General features: G+C 39.6%; 1 protein-coding gene and 1 non-coding gene across 2 annotated transcripts; both read right to left on the reverse strand.

The window, feature by feature from the left end:
• Positions 1–156: 156 nt before the first annotated feature.
• ano10b (anoctamin 10b) lies at positions 157–12,124 on the reverse strand. The gene is made up of 16 exons (XM_058646369.1): positions 11,960–12,124; positions 11,405–11,466; positions 9,655–9,932; positions 7,972–8,145; positions 7,309–7,446; positions 6,737–6,853; positions 5,973–6,089; positions 5,018–5,350; positions 3,890–4,072; positions 3,659–3,714; positions 3,491–3,565; positions 3,066–3,230; positions 2,790–2,981; positions 2,559–2,696; positions 2,337–2,453; positions 157–1,876 (listed from the first exon to the last, which is right to left on the reverse strand). The coding sequence occupies exons 3-16, from the start codon at positions 9,923–9,925 to the stop codon at positions 1,853–1,855; spliced, it is 2,100 nt and encodes a 699-aa protein (XP_058502352.1). The 5' UTR covers positions 9,926–9,932; positions 11,405–11,466; positions 11,960–12,124; the 3' UTR covers positions 157–1,852.
• Positions 12,125–13,856: 1,732 nt separating this feature from the next.
• Positions 13,857–13,928, reverse strand: trnad-guc (transfer RNA aspartic acid (anticodon GUC)). Its single transcript has one exon. It is a non-coding gene; the product is annotated as a tRNA-Asp (tRNA).
• Positions 13,929–14,625: the final 697 nt, after the last annotated feature.

Genomic DNA, 14,625 nt, shown 5'->3' on the forward strand with positions numbered 1-14,625 from the left:
ATACTTAAGTACAGTAAATGTCATACAATTTAAGTAATTTTACTTTAGTAATAACTTTTACCAATGTCATTTTATGATAAGATACTTTTTACTCAAGTGGTGATACTTAGTAGTACAAGTATCTTTAAGATACTTTCTACACATAATAACAAGAGGTGAAGTTTTTGTACATATTTATTTCATTTTAGGGACAAACAAGCAACACTGCCACCTGTATTTCAGATCTCACACACACACACACAAACACACACACACACACACCAGTCGTGAAAATGTACAACAGCAGCCAGCAGGGGGCGCCTCACACCACAGATGAGCATCTGTGCTGCAGCCACCAGGGCCTGTGGAGAGCTGGATACTGACTGTAAATACAAGCGTATAGTGCCTCCTGGTGGCTGTAAAGAAATACTACCTCCTTAAAAAAACAACAATAACTTACAGCAGGATATACTTTATATTTAATAAACAATACACGGTGGTCGTTCCCGCTGTGGCGTCAGCTGTACGTTCATTATATGAAGCAACACTCACTCTGTATGAGATTAAATGAGTTTCTGCAACTCAGTGAAGTCAAGCAGTCACTTCTTAAAGGCACGCAGAGCCTGATAAGGTGAATATAAAAATAAAGGCATAAAAAAATAAGATATTCCTAACAACGAAGCATATAAAGGTTCTTTGGTTGATCCACATTTGAGACTCAGATTATATTTGATGTTCCTTTAACTATAGTGGGATTACTTACTGTGTGTGTGTGTGCAAATAAAAGTAATTCTAATAAGGGGGAAAAGACAGTATCAATTATTATATTATAATAATAATAATAATAATAATACCTTTTTTGTTTTTATTTGATGAAACACATGAATTTGAAATGAATTTGCCCCTAAGGACAATAAAACCAGGATTATTTTTGGCATTTCATTACAACCTAAAATCCCCCGATACTTGCTGTAAATGATGTACCATAGATTTGAATAAATACTTATGAGGTTTAAGTAATGTCTTATTTTTCCAGGAACTATACACTAGAGCTGAAACAATGACTCGATTATTCGATTACTAAATTCATCTTAAGCTACTTTGAGAAGGCTTTTTTCATGATAAAAACAAGATTTTTGATTGTTTTAGCTTCAAAAATGTGAATATTTTCTTCGTTTCTTTGCTCCACATGACAAAGAAATCATTCCAACTCAATCATTTTAGTAATTTCCGGGTTTGAGAAACATTTTTTAAAGTTTCCTTGTTTGTGTCGCGTAAAAATCCCCAACTATGACGACCGCAGTGACCCACGCTGAGGAGGAACTATGATGTAACATAATACAATACTGCTGAAAGAAGGAATATTCATCAGGCTGTAGTTGACCACCAGGTGGTAGCAAAGAGCGAGGAATTTATACTGTTTCGTGTTAGTCCCTCACTTAATCTTAATTATATATCAATTAAATCTGAACAAATCCCTTCTATACTGAGACATAATATTTTTAAGTGCAATAATTATAATAATAATTATCATTACATTTCATTCGCTGTCTAATATTAAATATAAAGGGGGAGGCGACACTTTTTTCTTTACCTTGTGAGTGATGTAAAGGTGCAATTCCAGGTTCAAATGTATAATAATGAGCACATTTGGTGATGAGAGAGCAGAGCAGAGCAGAAAAGGCTTCAACGGTGAACACACAGTGAGCGTTAAAGCAGAGCAGTGTGTGTATATGTACATATATATATATATAAATATATATATATATACATATATATATATACTGTATAATATGGTAGGCCCTGCAGCGGAGCGTGGACACAACACTGACGATGGTTCTGCACAGTAGTATCTTTTCTAGTCGAAGTGAAATCACGACTCGTCAGGCTGCAGCTTCTGCAAGAGAAGGAAGAAAGAAACGTTGTGATGCAGATAAAAGGATAAAAAGTCGAATATGCAACAAGAAATGTCATTAAAGCAAACAATAAATGTACAGTACTGAGAGTGGTAGTTAAAGGAACACTAGTTTATCTATTGAGCTGATTATTGGAGCAGATATTTAGCCTTTTTTTTATAATATTGTATATATATCATTTATTTTATTGTCCGATTATTCCCTATACATGCAACTTTTCTCTACACATGGATTTGTTTTGTATCCGAATGTTTATTTGTCAATTTCACGACTTGTTTCATGAATTAAATTGAAGTTATTTATGCTTTTTTTTCTTAAAGCGACACAAGGCAGGATTTCAACTTTCCAATAATCTCACAATTACTTCTGGTTTCAGGACCGTTCATTTGTTATTATTATAAACTAGTCTTTGTTTCGATGAACAGGAAAACTTGGTTTCACCTGTAGCTTCAGAGCCTCCATGGACGTGAACTCTATATGCTCTCTCTTTCTTCGGATCCAGTCCGGTTCGTCTGGGATCAGGACCGACAGGACGACTTTGACCAAAATGAGAAAATGCTGCACAAAACACACACAGACGTGCGAATGTTACGAGCGCACACACACACACACACACACACACACACACAGACTAATCATGTATCTCCTCGCCCTCCTTCATACCTCGACCAAAACAGCTGACAAAAGAATGTTTGTGCTGCTCATCCCGGCCTCGTGACACAGGCCCTGTAACCGTGGCGACAGCAGCAGCAGCCAGCAGTTGGACACGACGGAGACAAAACTCAGGACCTCGAATGCGAGCTGAAACGCAGGACAATGGCACGAGCTGTTTGCCTGGGACTCATTTCCACTGTGTGTGTGTGTGTGTGTGTGTGTGTGTGTGTTTCTGCTGACCTGCCACACGCCCATGTTAGCCACGGGCGGCGTGAACGGTTTGCGGAAGAGCTTGCAGATCTTGTAGGCGTCCGAGCGGATCTCCGTCATGTTGTTGACGAGCAGCAGCACGGCCGTCAGAGGGTACACGCAGGAGAAGAGGCTCAGGTACCCGAACTGCACCAGGAGCTCGATGTACTCTGCAAACAGACCCTGGAATAAAAGAAGAAACTGAGCTGTCGTACTCAACCGGCACCTGTACGACAAAATAAACACGTTTTAATCATCTGTACACACGGGGAAAACGGGGAGGGTGCTTTGCTTCCTGAATTTGTCCTCCTGGGGGTCGTCTTCACTCTCTGCCCTATGGGGGGCGCTGATGAAGCGGTCCACCAGGAACGGTATGGCCACCTCTGTCACCTGGTTCACCAGCTGCGACACGATCAGCAGCGACGCCAGACGCTAAAGACAGAGATGGTGAGACAAAGTTTTCATTTCCCAGGCGTCGCGTCGTCATTTGCTCTCTCTTTGCTTAACTTTACTCGCTCATTGTTCCGCACGGAATCTCACGTCAATGGCGGAGAGAGACAGACAGTGGACAGTGTCCACAACACAACAAGGGAGACATTGACCTAAATATCAACTTCTTTCTTGGACAAAATGTCTATTTAGATTCTCGATTCTCAAAAACCTTTCAAGGACCTGCAGGGACCCTGTGTTACCTTTCGGAGCAAAGGCACGTCCTGTTTGAAGAAGGCAATGTGGAAGAGCACAGCAAAATAGTTGAAGAAGGTGAACTGGAAGGAAGACAGAGAGAAAAAGGGGGTTAATAATGAGCTTGGAGGACGAGTACGAGTGTGACAATAGAAGAAGAGGAGGAGGAAACGTACCACCAAGACTTTAGCTGTCAGGTGCTTCTCGAAGGACGACTCCTCTCTGTGGTTCTCTGAAACAGACACAGTGAAAAAGTCGGGCAAAGAGGGCATGTATTATTCTCTCTGTTGTAGCCAAAGCCAGTGGCTCTTATTTTGAAGGCCGGGGTGTTTGTGGTATTCATTGCCGTTCCTTGGATGATAAAGTTGAATCAGAACCCTCCCCCTCCGTCGCTCTCTTTCTCTCACCATATTCAGTCAGAGCCCGGGCCACCGTCTTGTAAACAGTGGCCAGCATGTTCGTGTAGACGATGTGCAGCACCGAGGGCATGTAGAGCAACGTCTGTGACACCAGTGAGTCCCAGTCAGTGTGCAGCTGCTGAACCTGGGCCTCACCCCAGTAGAAGCCAAGCATCCCCAGAATCACCAGCCCTGCAGGGGGAGACGAGGGAAGAGGCAAAGCTGAACAACACAGACTCAGAAAAAGCATTATTTTACTAATAACATAAAAATTGAAATAATAATAATCATGCCTGCTTAAGTGTATGATTATATTAAGAACATGTTCACCGCGTTATCTTGTTGCTAGACAGCTTTTTACAACTGGAAACTGAAGTTTGAACCTCTGTCTCCCTCCGTCCACCAAAGTCCATCGATAAAATCAGCGATTTTATATCCCAGCACACAGCAGTTGCTGATCCACTGTTGCCTCCAAAGGTAAATTTAAATGTCTCATTTTGTGACTATGGTGTTTGAAATCCTTTATGCAGATAAAATGACCAGAGAAGACAACAGGAGACCAGCAGCTTCTGTGTCCCTGTGAAATAAGAACGCTGATTTTCTCTATGGACTTTGGTGCAGGAGACTGGAGGGTTTATAAACTTCTGTTTCCAGATCAAAAAGGGCTGTCTAACAGCGAGATAAAGCAATTTTTATTAGGTAGTGACTAAAATCTACGAAGGTATATTAGGGCCAGCCAAAAAAAAAACAACCAAAAAAAAAATTCCGGCACAATAAATAAAAAAAAAGTCAGGCAAAAAAAAAATGTAAAAAAAAATCCGGCACAAGAAAAAAAATTTTTTAAAAAAAATCCGGCACAAGAAAAAAAAAAGTCAGGCAAATAAAAAAATGTAAAAAAAAATCCGGCACAAGAAAAATAAAATGTTAAAAAAAATCCGGCACAAGAAAAATAAAATGTTAAAAAAAAATCCGGCACAAGAAAAAAAAAAGTCAGGCAAAAAAAAATGTCAAAAAAAAATCCGGCACAAGAAAAAAAGAAATTTAAAAAAAATACGGCACAAGAAAAAAAAAAGTCAGGAAAATAAAAAAATGTAAAAAAAAATCCGGCACACTTTAAATTACAAATCAAAGTCTTACCCAGAAACAGCCCCACCACAGGAATCGACACCAGCGCCATACGCAGGTCTCTCTGCCAGCCAGGAAACAGTGGCTCCACGCGACCCGTCACAGGGTTCACCCCGAGGTCGCCGTGAAACCCAGGCCTGGGCTCGGCGAAGCGCTCGGCGAGGTGCAGGGTCCCCCAGCGGTAGGACAGGGACGAGCTCCTGCGCTTCCACAGCTCCATGAAAACCGTGGACCAGAGCATGCTGAACACCGCCTGGATCATGTGACCGCTGTGACCGTGATCTTCATCCTCCTCCTCGACCTGCGCGCCCGAGACTGAGTCCACCACCTCCTTCTGTGCCTCACCTGTGAGCGGCAACAGGAACTTTGTGGCCAGTTAGTCTGTTTTTGTGTTTGTGTGTTTGTGTGGTTTCTCTGCTTCAAATATGAGGGTTTTCCCAATCGTATTATCCTAATGGCTTCACTGCAATGGCTTTGTGATTATAATGAGATAATTAGCTTGTCCTTTTATGATGTTTTGAATGTTTTATACAACCTTGTCAACCTTATGTATATGTATATTTTTAGCCTTTTTCTAGTTTTAAAAACGCTTACTCTCCCACACCAAACCCCATAGAAAAAATCTGCATTTTTAACTCATGGAGACGCAGCAGCTGCCCGTCTACTGCTTCCTTATTTGGTGAGTTTGTGTCACTTATTAAAATCCAGGGATTTCAGACACTTAAATCTACAAAATGACCCGTTTAAACGTCCCGACTGGAGCAGCAGTGGATCAACAGCTCAACAGTGTGTCGTGATGTAAAATCACAGATTTTCTCATTGGACTTTGGTGCAGAGAGACGGGGAAGTTTACAAAGTGAGACAAACTTCAGTTTTCAGTCGGAAAAGGTTGTCATAAAATATTATTATAATAATAATACTAATAATATATACATAAAAAAAACAATAGGTAAATCCACACACCTACCTGAGAAGTATGTGATGGACAGACCCAGAATGGCGGGTGGAAGCAGAGACCAGGTGTAGAAATCCAGGAAGCTGAAGTAAAAAGCCACAGAGCTTCCAAAATACCCGTTGACTGAATCTGAATGAAGCAACAATCAGAAATTACAAGACGTCTCGGTTGTTACGGTTACAGTGATGCAGGACGTAAAAAAACAAATTCAAAATTGCATAAACAGAATCTGAGGTACGAGCAATGATGTTTTTCACTCTGAAATCAAAACATTGTGCTCATTCTGTCCATTCTAATCATTCAGTTACACTGAAAACAACTGCTTTACAAGTCGTTTGTGTGTCGTGTGTAAAACAAACAACAGTGATGACTCCGCCCACGTTGAGTAGGTACTATTTTTGTAGTGGAAAACCAACCTAAACTGTGCTGTGCTGTGAAAAAGGGCCATAAGAGGTTGCTTTTGGGCCACATGTAGCCCACGGGCCAACATTTGAACAGGCTGTCCCGAAAACTATGCCGAAACATGTTTGTCAACGACCCATTTTTCACCAACAGACGTTAAGTAACTAAAAATTAAGTTGATGGGACTGTCAGATTTTGGTTTTCATAGCAGCTAGAAAATCAGTTTTCAGTCACGTGTCATCCACATTAGCTGTGATAGAAAAGCAGAATATTTTCACTCCTGCGTGGCTTCGATTTGGTGACATTGCCATTTAAAAATGACAATTGTGACAATGAAAATAAAAAGAGTTTTTGTTTTTGTTTTTCCAACCCACCCAGCGGCTGAACCAGCTGATTCCCAGAGTACCAGGCTTCACTCAGCTCCTTCAGCTGCTCCGGGTTGTGGAGAGGAAACGTGTCCACGATGACACCAGCCGAGCCGAGCTTCTGCCCTGTGACACACACACACACAGGGACGCACGAGTAACACAAAGAAAGAAGAGAGAAAATGTCGCTGTATAAAGCGATTTCAAACAGCTGAGGTCAGCAAGAATTCTACAGTGGATACACACAGTGCAGGGTTACACTGCTGCTGTAAATGTGTGACCTTTAGATTCTTCAATTTTTTTGTCCTGTTCAATTAAAATAAAAAATACCAAAGAAAAGAAAAAAAATATAAATGTATAAAACTTATGTATAAAAAATATAAACGTAAGAATCTATATAGAAGAATAAGGAATAAATACAAAAAATACATTAGCACATTTTTGCACCCGTACTGGACATATGAAAGTTGTTGAGATAAATCGTAATAAAAGAATCAAAAATGAACACATGATCATGAACATGTATTATTATTTTATATTATTATTAAAAGCAAACAAACACAGACTCAAAAACAACTCACAGACGTTGTCTCGGTTCTGCAGCGCACGGCCGTCCGTCAGCCCGGGGATCCTCAGGTCCCTCTGCGCCCGTAGACCGTCCAGCTCGTACTTCACCATGAACTGTCGCTCGGCCAGAGTCAGGAACACTTCCGTGTTGTCTGTCACACAATATTCAAAAAAACGCATCAAGAAAACACAGAAATCCAATGATGATGAACAGAAAACCTCAGCAAACCTCAAATTAGAATTAGATGATCCAGATACTAGAGCTTTATTTTGACACCAACGATTGAATGTACTAATGTAGGGCTGAGTGATATAGACCTTTAACATTAATAACATAAGATAAAGATTATTTTGATGTAGATGGGAGTTACAGGGGATTTGTACAGAAAAAAACAAAGAAAAAATGATCTAAATTAGGGCTGCAACTAACGACTGCCTTCGTAATTTATGAATCTGTCGATTTTGTCGATTTATCGAATACTTGTTGGGTCCATATAATGTCATAAAATGTCATAAAATGTTGAAAAATGTTGATCAGTGTTTAACAAACCAAGAAATGATCAAGTTCTCAAACCACAAACCAAAACTATTCCACTCTGAATGATTTCTTTGTCTTATGGAGCAAAGAAACCAGGAAATATTCCACATTTAAGAAGCTGAAAACTTGTTTTCCTGACCTGAATCTTTAAAGTTGTCTCTGTCGTTGTAGGAGAACGCCTCCATGTCCCCGCTCTGGTACGTCTTACACAGACCCAACTCCTCGGCGCCTCGCAGTAACGTGCAGCGAGGAGCGGCGACCACGATGATGTCGCCACTGGCGTCTTCACCCGGGTGAGCCAATAAACCAGCACCTGGGGAGGGACGGAGGACATTTTGAAGACATTTTGAGGACATTTTGTGTGAGAGACGACAGGTCGACTGTATATGGATGATGATCGTGCACCTTTTGTTTTAGCCCATAAATTATTCAAAAAAACTAAACTTAACTGTATCTCTGTCTACAGTGCATTTGTTTAAACAAACATTTGACTCCGACATGTTTTTTTCCAGAATTTGTTTTTCGGTTCAGTTTTTCTGAATGAAAGACATCTTTTTTTTTTGTTTTTGGCTGTTTTTATGTATTGAGGAGATGATTTTTCCAGATTTTTTTTATTGTCGCCTCAGTTTTTCTGAATTAATGACGGAATTTTTATAAAACTGGAGTCAACTGAACAACTTTGTTTGCAATTGAGTTATCAGGAAGAAATATCTCATTAATAAAAAATAAACAGAAACAGAACCAAAAATGGGAAAACCAATATTCATTGTACGTATTTTAGAAGAGAAAAAAGTAAAGTAAATGCATGAAATCAAGAAAAACTTTTTTAGGCCGTTTCCAGAACTTTCCCTATAGAATCTTTTTCTTTCTTGTGAGCCAATAAACCAGCAGCTGGGGAGGGACGGAGGACATTTTGAAGACATTTTGAGGACATTCTGTGTGAGTGATGAAAAGAGAGGCTGCTGTAGAGACGACAGGTCGACTGTATATGGATGATGATAGTGCACCTTTTGTTTTGGCCCATAAATTATTCAAAAAACTAAACTAAACTGTATCTCTGTCTACAGTGCATTTGTTTAAACAAACATTTGACTCCGTGTTTCTTGATCAATGACATGTTTTTTCCCAGAATTTGTTTTTCGGTTCAGTTTTTCTGAATGAAAAACATAATTTTTTTTGTTTTTGGCTGTTTTTATGAATTGAGGAGATGATTTTTCCCGATTTTTTAATCTGAATTAATGATGTAATTTCTCCCGATTTTTTTTTTGGTTCAGTTTTTCTGAATTAATGACGGAATTTTTATAAAACTGGAGTCAACTGAACAACTTTGTTTGCAATTGAGCTATCAGGAAAAAATATCTCATTAATAAAAAATAAACAGAAATGGGAAAACCAATATGCTTTGTACGTATTTTAGAAGAGAAAAAAGTAAAGTAAATGCATGAAATCAAGAAAAACGTAACTTTTTTTAGGCCGTTTCCAGAACTTTCCCTATAGAATCTTTTTCTTTCTCGTTCTTAAAAACAACTCATTGGCTTCATCCACATGAAAACAACCACAACGACTCTAACCGCTGTAGTATATTGTAGAATATTGTAACAATGCAAATAATGTGTAATAAGTGCTTAATTAAATGAGAATCAGTTGATGGTGATGATTAAAATATGTCAAATATCTGATATCTGATCTCTATTAGACATAAAAAAAGGTAATATGTGAGTGGAAGCAGCCATGTGGCAACAGTGAACGTCCTTCTACGCAATAAAGTCCAGTTGATTCCCAGTATGAGAGAAACAGAGTTGATAAATGTTTATTCTTTTACCTCCATCTTTCTGAGAAGCTCCAATCAGCTTGATGAGCCACCTCTTGGTCTCGGGCCGAACATTCGCTCCGAGCTTCACCAGAACGAGTGGCTCCACCCTTTCTGTGGCACAGCAGGGGCAGGTGACCTTGGTCCAGCCCGGTCCGCTGATGACGGCGCTCAGTTTTCCCGGGAACTTTCCCTCGGGAGTGTCATCCTCCGCCTGCTGCAAGGCTTTTTCACTGCCGCCACCGCCAGCTCCTCCACCTTCATCAGCACCTGCCTTACTCATGGTGAGACTGGGGAGACACAAGTTCACAAGTTCACCTTCAAACTGCAGCGTCATCGATCGTCACAGACCTTTTTTTTTCCTTGCTCCACTCGCAGGAAGAGGTTAAATGAAAGTTTAAAGTGGAATTCCAGGATTTACCAAACCTACACCTTTTCTAACGTTGCCAGACTCAACAATACAATAACAGTTTAAGACCTTCTAGTCTTAAATTGTGATACTTTAGAGCTACAACAAGCGAATTATTAGATTTGACTTCTTTAATATTCTGTCATTTTTCTGTGATGTAAAGTAAACGTATGAAGGTTTAGGAAAAAAATATTTTTAAATTTTTTTTTATTAGTGGAAAAAAACCAAACCATACAATACATAGTGTGGTAATTAAACTGACACTGCTGCAGGAAGCCGGTGAATCAGTGTCTTTGTCCCTTTCCCCCTCTCCACGCACTCAGAGTGGAAGAGAAACACAGCGGAGAGCAGTAAATTCTATCCAAAAGTGCCTTGAAGACGATCTTATCGAGTGATAAAACGACCACTGAGGTGTGGTGAAGCATTTGAGATCAAAGGAGCAGCAACCGGCTAAATGAAGCACTCTCTATGTAGTTCTTACATTATTATATTGATATATACCTATGTGTGTATAGTCGTGTGTGTCTGATGGACTTAATTTACAATCAGCACCAATGTAGTTGCACATTTCAACACTTACATTTATATATTATATATTAGGTTACACACAGTTCACTTATTTAGGTTCAATTTCAATCTTCTAACACCGTTTATCAGCACTTATTTATTCAGTTCTTGTATATCTGACACAAAGGTGAATATTTTATGGTATAAAATCTTATATATATAGTTTATAGTGCCTTAGTTCATGTTAATTTCTGTTCTTGGTTGTAGTAGCTGTAACATCAATAAAGCATTTCGGGTTTTGATCTGATAAATCATCACTGTATGACCTCATATGAAAACGGTTTTGTTTATGTTTAAAAGTTACTCATTACACTTTTGATGTCCACTGTGTGGAAATATTTGTCCATGTAAAAATATGAGAATTCAGGACATATACAGTATTATTAATCATTATAAACAGTTATTAATGTTTAAATCCAGAGATCTTAAAGTCTTGTTTACTGTAGGAAACTGACCAGAGCCATAACAAATTGAAATGTATTTGCATTATCAGATATAACACTTTAACATTTGCACGTGAAACTAAAGAGCGGTCATTTCTGGATCATTTGCATCGCGATGATAATAAATGAATGAACACTGGATGTTTCAGCTGAAGCGGACGCTCTCTGGTGATAGGAATTTTAGAGATAAACTGCCCTCCTTTGTCTTTACACAGGCACACGCAGTGGACCAGAGGGAAAGTGACTCAGTCTGGACTTCCACTTGTGACAGACGGTGCAGCGACAGCTGAGCATAGTGCGAGGTCATAGACAGAGAGAATGAGACAGGAAATACAATCAATACCTGGCAGGATGTTGATGGTGAGGCTCCTACAGCAGGTCCACACCACCACTGCCTTTAAAGTCCTGTTTGAACACACACACACACACACACACACAGGTTTTCATAGACACTTATTGACTTCTATTCATTTGGACAACCTCAGTGTTTATGCCCTTAAAAGGCAACAAAACACAAGTATTATACACTCACACAAACAGGTTTTACGTAGCTTTTCTTGTGTTATTACACTGGATTAACTGCCATTCATTTGGACAGCGTGAACAAAACCTTAACTATAACTGGTTAATAACTCATTTTAACCCTTAACCTAACCACAGTAGGGTTAGCTTTACCTAAGACAGTCTTATAAATGAGGTTCTGCCTCATTAGGACTGAGCTTTTGTCCCCAATGAAGACGACCGGCCCTGACAAAATCAGTGTTTATAGCAGAAAACGAGTTCACACACACACACAGTAAGACACAGTTCAGTTGTTCTGCAGAGAAACCAAAACCAGGAAAAGGGCACTCTGACTCTCACTCTCTCTACACACACACACACACACACATACACTTACCCAGCCTCAGTGTGTGGTTCCTTCCAGCTGTCTGTCTGTCTGTATATATATATATATATTAGTGTGTGTGTGTGTGTGTGTGTGTGTGTGTGTATGTGTATGGCAGGAATGCGGAGAAACTTCCCAGAGACTGCAGGGCGTGGAGGGTTGTTTAGTTTTTATCAATCTCTCCTCCCTGCACTGCTGCTGCTGCTGCTGCCGCCCCTCCTGCTGCTGCACCCCAGGGTCCTAATGCCCCTCAAAACAACAACAAGCACCCCTGGCTGCGGCCTCCGGTATTACAGGAACCCACTTGGGTTAGTGAACACAACGTGCAATTGTGGATTTTATGTGAGCTTTTATTGTAAAACGTTCTTGTTGTCAAGAGGTTTGGACAGGAAGTTGTTGTGGCCGAAGCCAAGGGCTCCTATTTTGAAGGCCAGATCTAAAAGGGGAAGTGAGGTGTGTTAGGGCAAAACATTGGTTGACTGTGTCTAAACGTAAACAAATCGAACTGCCAAAGTGCTGCACGTTTCTGAATCTCATTTATTTATTTACATATAAATTATAAAATATATATTATATAAATTTAATTTCCTTTCAGTCCTCACTTTCCCTTTTACTCTGGCCTTCAAAATAAGAGCCCTGGCTTCGGCTACTACAGCGTCCTGTCCAGACCTATTGACAACAAGAAGATGGCGTGCAATAATAATACAAATCCAAGTGTAAAGTCACCCTTTTTAGTCCACATGAAAAAAAAAGTTTCTCCCCGTCGGGGAATTGAACCCCGGTCTAACGTACGAACGAATCTCGTACGAGACGCGCAACTTTTCAGAAATGTATGTGATAAACCTTCGTTTTTTATGTCGGTTAAATGTATGTAAGAAACCTTCGTTTTTTGTGTCGGTATCACGCGTAAATACTCTATATGTTTTTAATATTTTCGTTTAAGTCTGTGTGTGTGTGTTTCTGTGTGTGTGTGTGTGTGTGTGTGTGTCCGCGAGACGTAACTTGTACGGTCAAACTTATCATTAATGCTTACATGGCACATATATCGTTTATAATGTGAAAATTGTCTTTTTTTTGAATGATAATAATTCACCACTGTCAAGAAAATACTATATGTAAGTGGTGAAGTCATGACAAAACTGCATGCTACAGTATGATAAGTGCTGTCCCCCCACCCCTCTTTCCTCTTTGTTGTTTTTCCTTTCATCCTGTACTGCTGACTTCACACCCCGAGTTCAAGTCCTAGTTGTTTCACACCTCACCAGATCAATGAATGAGAGTAAACACCTCACCTTCAAATGATGGTGTTCAACCTAAAGGCTAATCAAGTGCTTTCAACCTTTTACAACTTGAAAAGATATACATGTTTTATACCTCTAATATTTGTTTGATTTCTCTCAGGCTATCATGCAGCAGAGAGACAACATTTTTCCTGGCAGGAAAACAGTGACCTTCCGCGGGAGACCGGGGTTCAATTCATACATTTAGCAAATTTTTTTTTTCCATGTGGACTAACAAGGGTCACTTTACACTTGGATTAGTATTATTATTGAAAGCTATCTTCTTCTTGTCAATAGGTTTGGACAGGACGTTGTTGTAGCCGAAGCCAGGGCTCTTATTTTGAAGACCAGAGTAAAAGGGAAAGTGAGGACTGAAAGGAAATTAAATCTAACTGATAATAAACGAGATTCGGAGACGTGCAGAACATCGGTGTGTTTCCGTTTAGACACAGTCATTTATTTATTTATGCATTTATTTATTTATGTATGTATTTATTTCTACATTTCTGTATTTATTTATTTATTTCTGTATTTATTTATACATAAGTCAGGTTTCGTCCTCCATATAAAGTGACTCTTTTTAGTCCACATGGGGAAAAAAAATAATAAAAAAAAAATGCTAAATGTATCTCCCCGTCGGGGAATTGAACCCCGGTCTCCCGCGTGACAGGCGGGGATACTCACCACTATACTAACGAGGAGGTGAGGAAACCCATAATGCAGTACGATACACGAGCCCTCAGTGCTCCTTTGGACAACATGAACGCTACACCTTCTGTGTGTGGAGCAGAGTCATCTGGATGTCGTGAGTAGAGTATGGTCTCTCCACTCGCCAGTCTGGCCTGCCCTGACTGAAGCCACCTGGCTTCACCTAGACCAAGGAGCGAGAACTTTGAGTCTTTTTTTGTCCACAAACCACAGATGTTCATCTTATTTCCAATGTGAATAACAGGTTGAACTGGTAATTTCTTCGATGCAACAGAATAAAATAATATTTTATCTTGTCTTGTTTTATTTCTTTGAAAATAATTATTAGTTTGAATGATCTTGTACTTCATACACACGTTTTGTGAAGTACTAACCCTGTGAATTTTGACCCTGGATTACTCCAAAAGTATACTGCGATATACGTTATATAACTTGCGTATGAAGTGCAAGAGGTAGAACTAAACTGCTAATAAATACTACTACCTCTTCAAAAATGGAAGATAATCCTGCAAAAAGTGAACTTTGACCCTGGATTACTCCAAGAGAATACAGTAAAAGTACTTAATATTTCACATTTGTCTTTTAAATTTTCTCTAAACGCCTCGAGCCACGCAATGACCCAGATATACTGTCAAACACGACTGCATGATGAATACAATTTTAAAAGGTTGTGTTCATTGATATTGCGAT

This window comes from Solea solea, chromosome 12 (genome assembly GCF_958295425.1).
Source record: "Solea solea chromosome 12, fSolSol10.1, whole genome shotgun sequence".
Lineage (NCBI taxonomy): Eukaryota > Metazoa > Chordata > Actinopteri > Pleuronectiformes > Soleidae > Solea > Solea solea.

What these genes read in the sequence shown, in the direction of transcription:
- ano10b (XM_058646369.1), bottom strand. Translation starts at nt 9,925, where the DNA reads ATGAGTAAGGCAGGTGCTGATGAAGGTGGAGGAGCTGGCGGTGGCGGC. An exon ending in AGCTTCTCAGAAAGATGGAG is followed by an intron (nt 8,146 to 9,654) that starts GTAAAAGAATAA and finishes GTCCCTCCCCAG; the next exon opens with GTGCTGGTTTATTGGCTCAC. An exon ending in GCACCCTCCCCGTTTTCCCC is followed by an intron (nt 2,982 to 3,065) that starts GTGTGTACAGAT and finishes CTTTTATTCCAG; the next exon opens with GGTCTGTTTGCAGAGTACAT.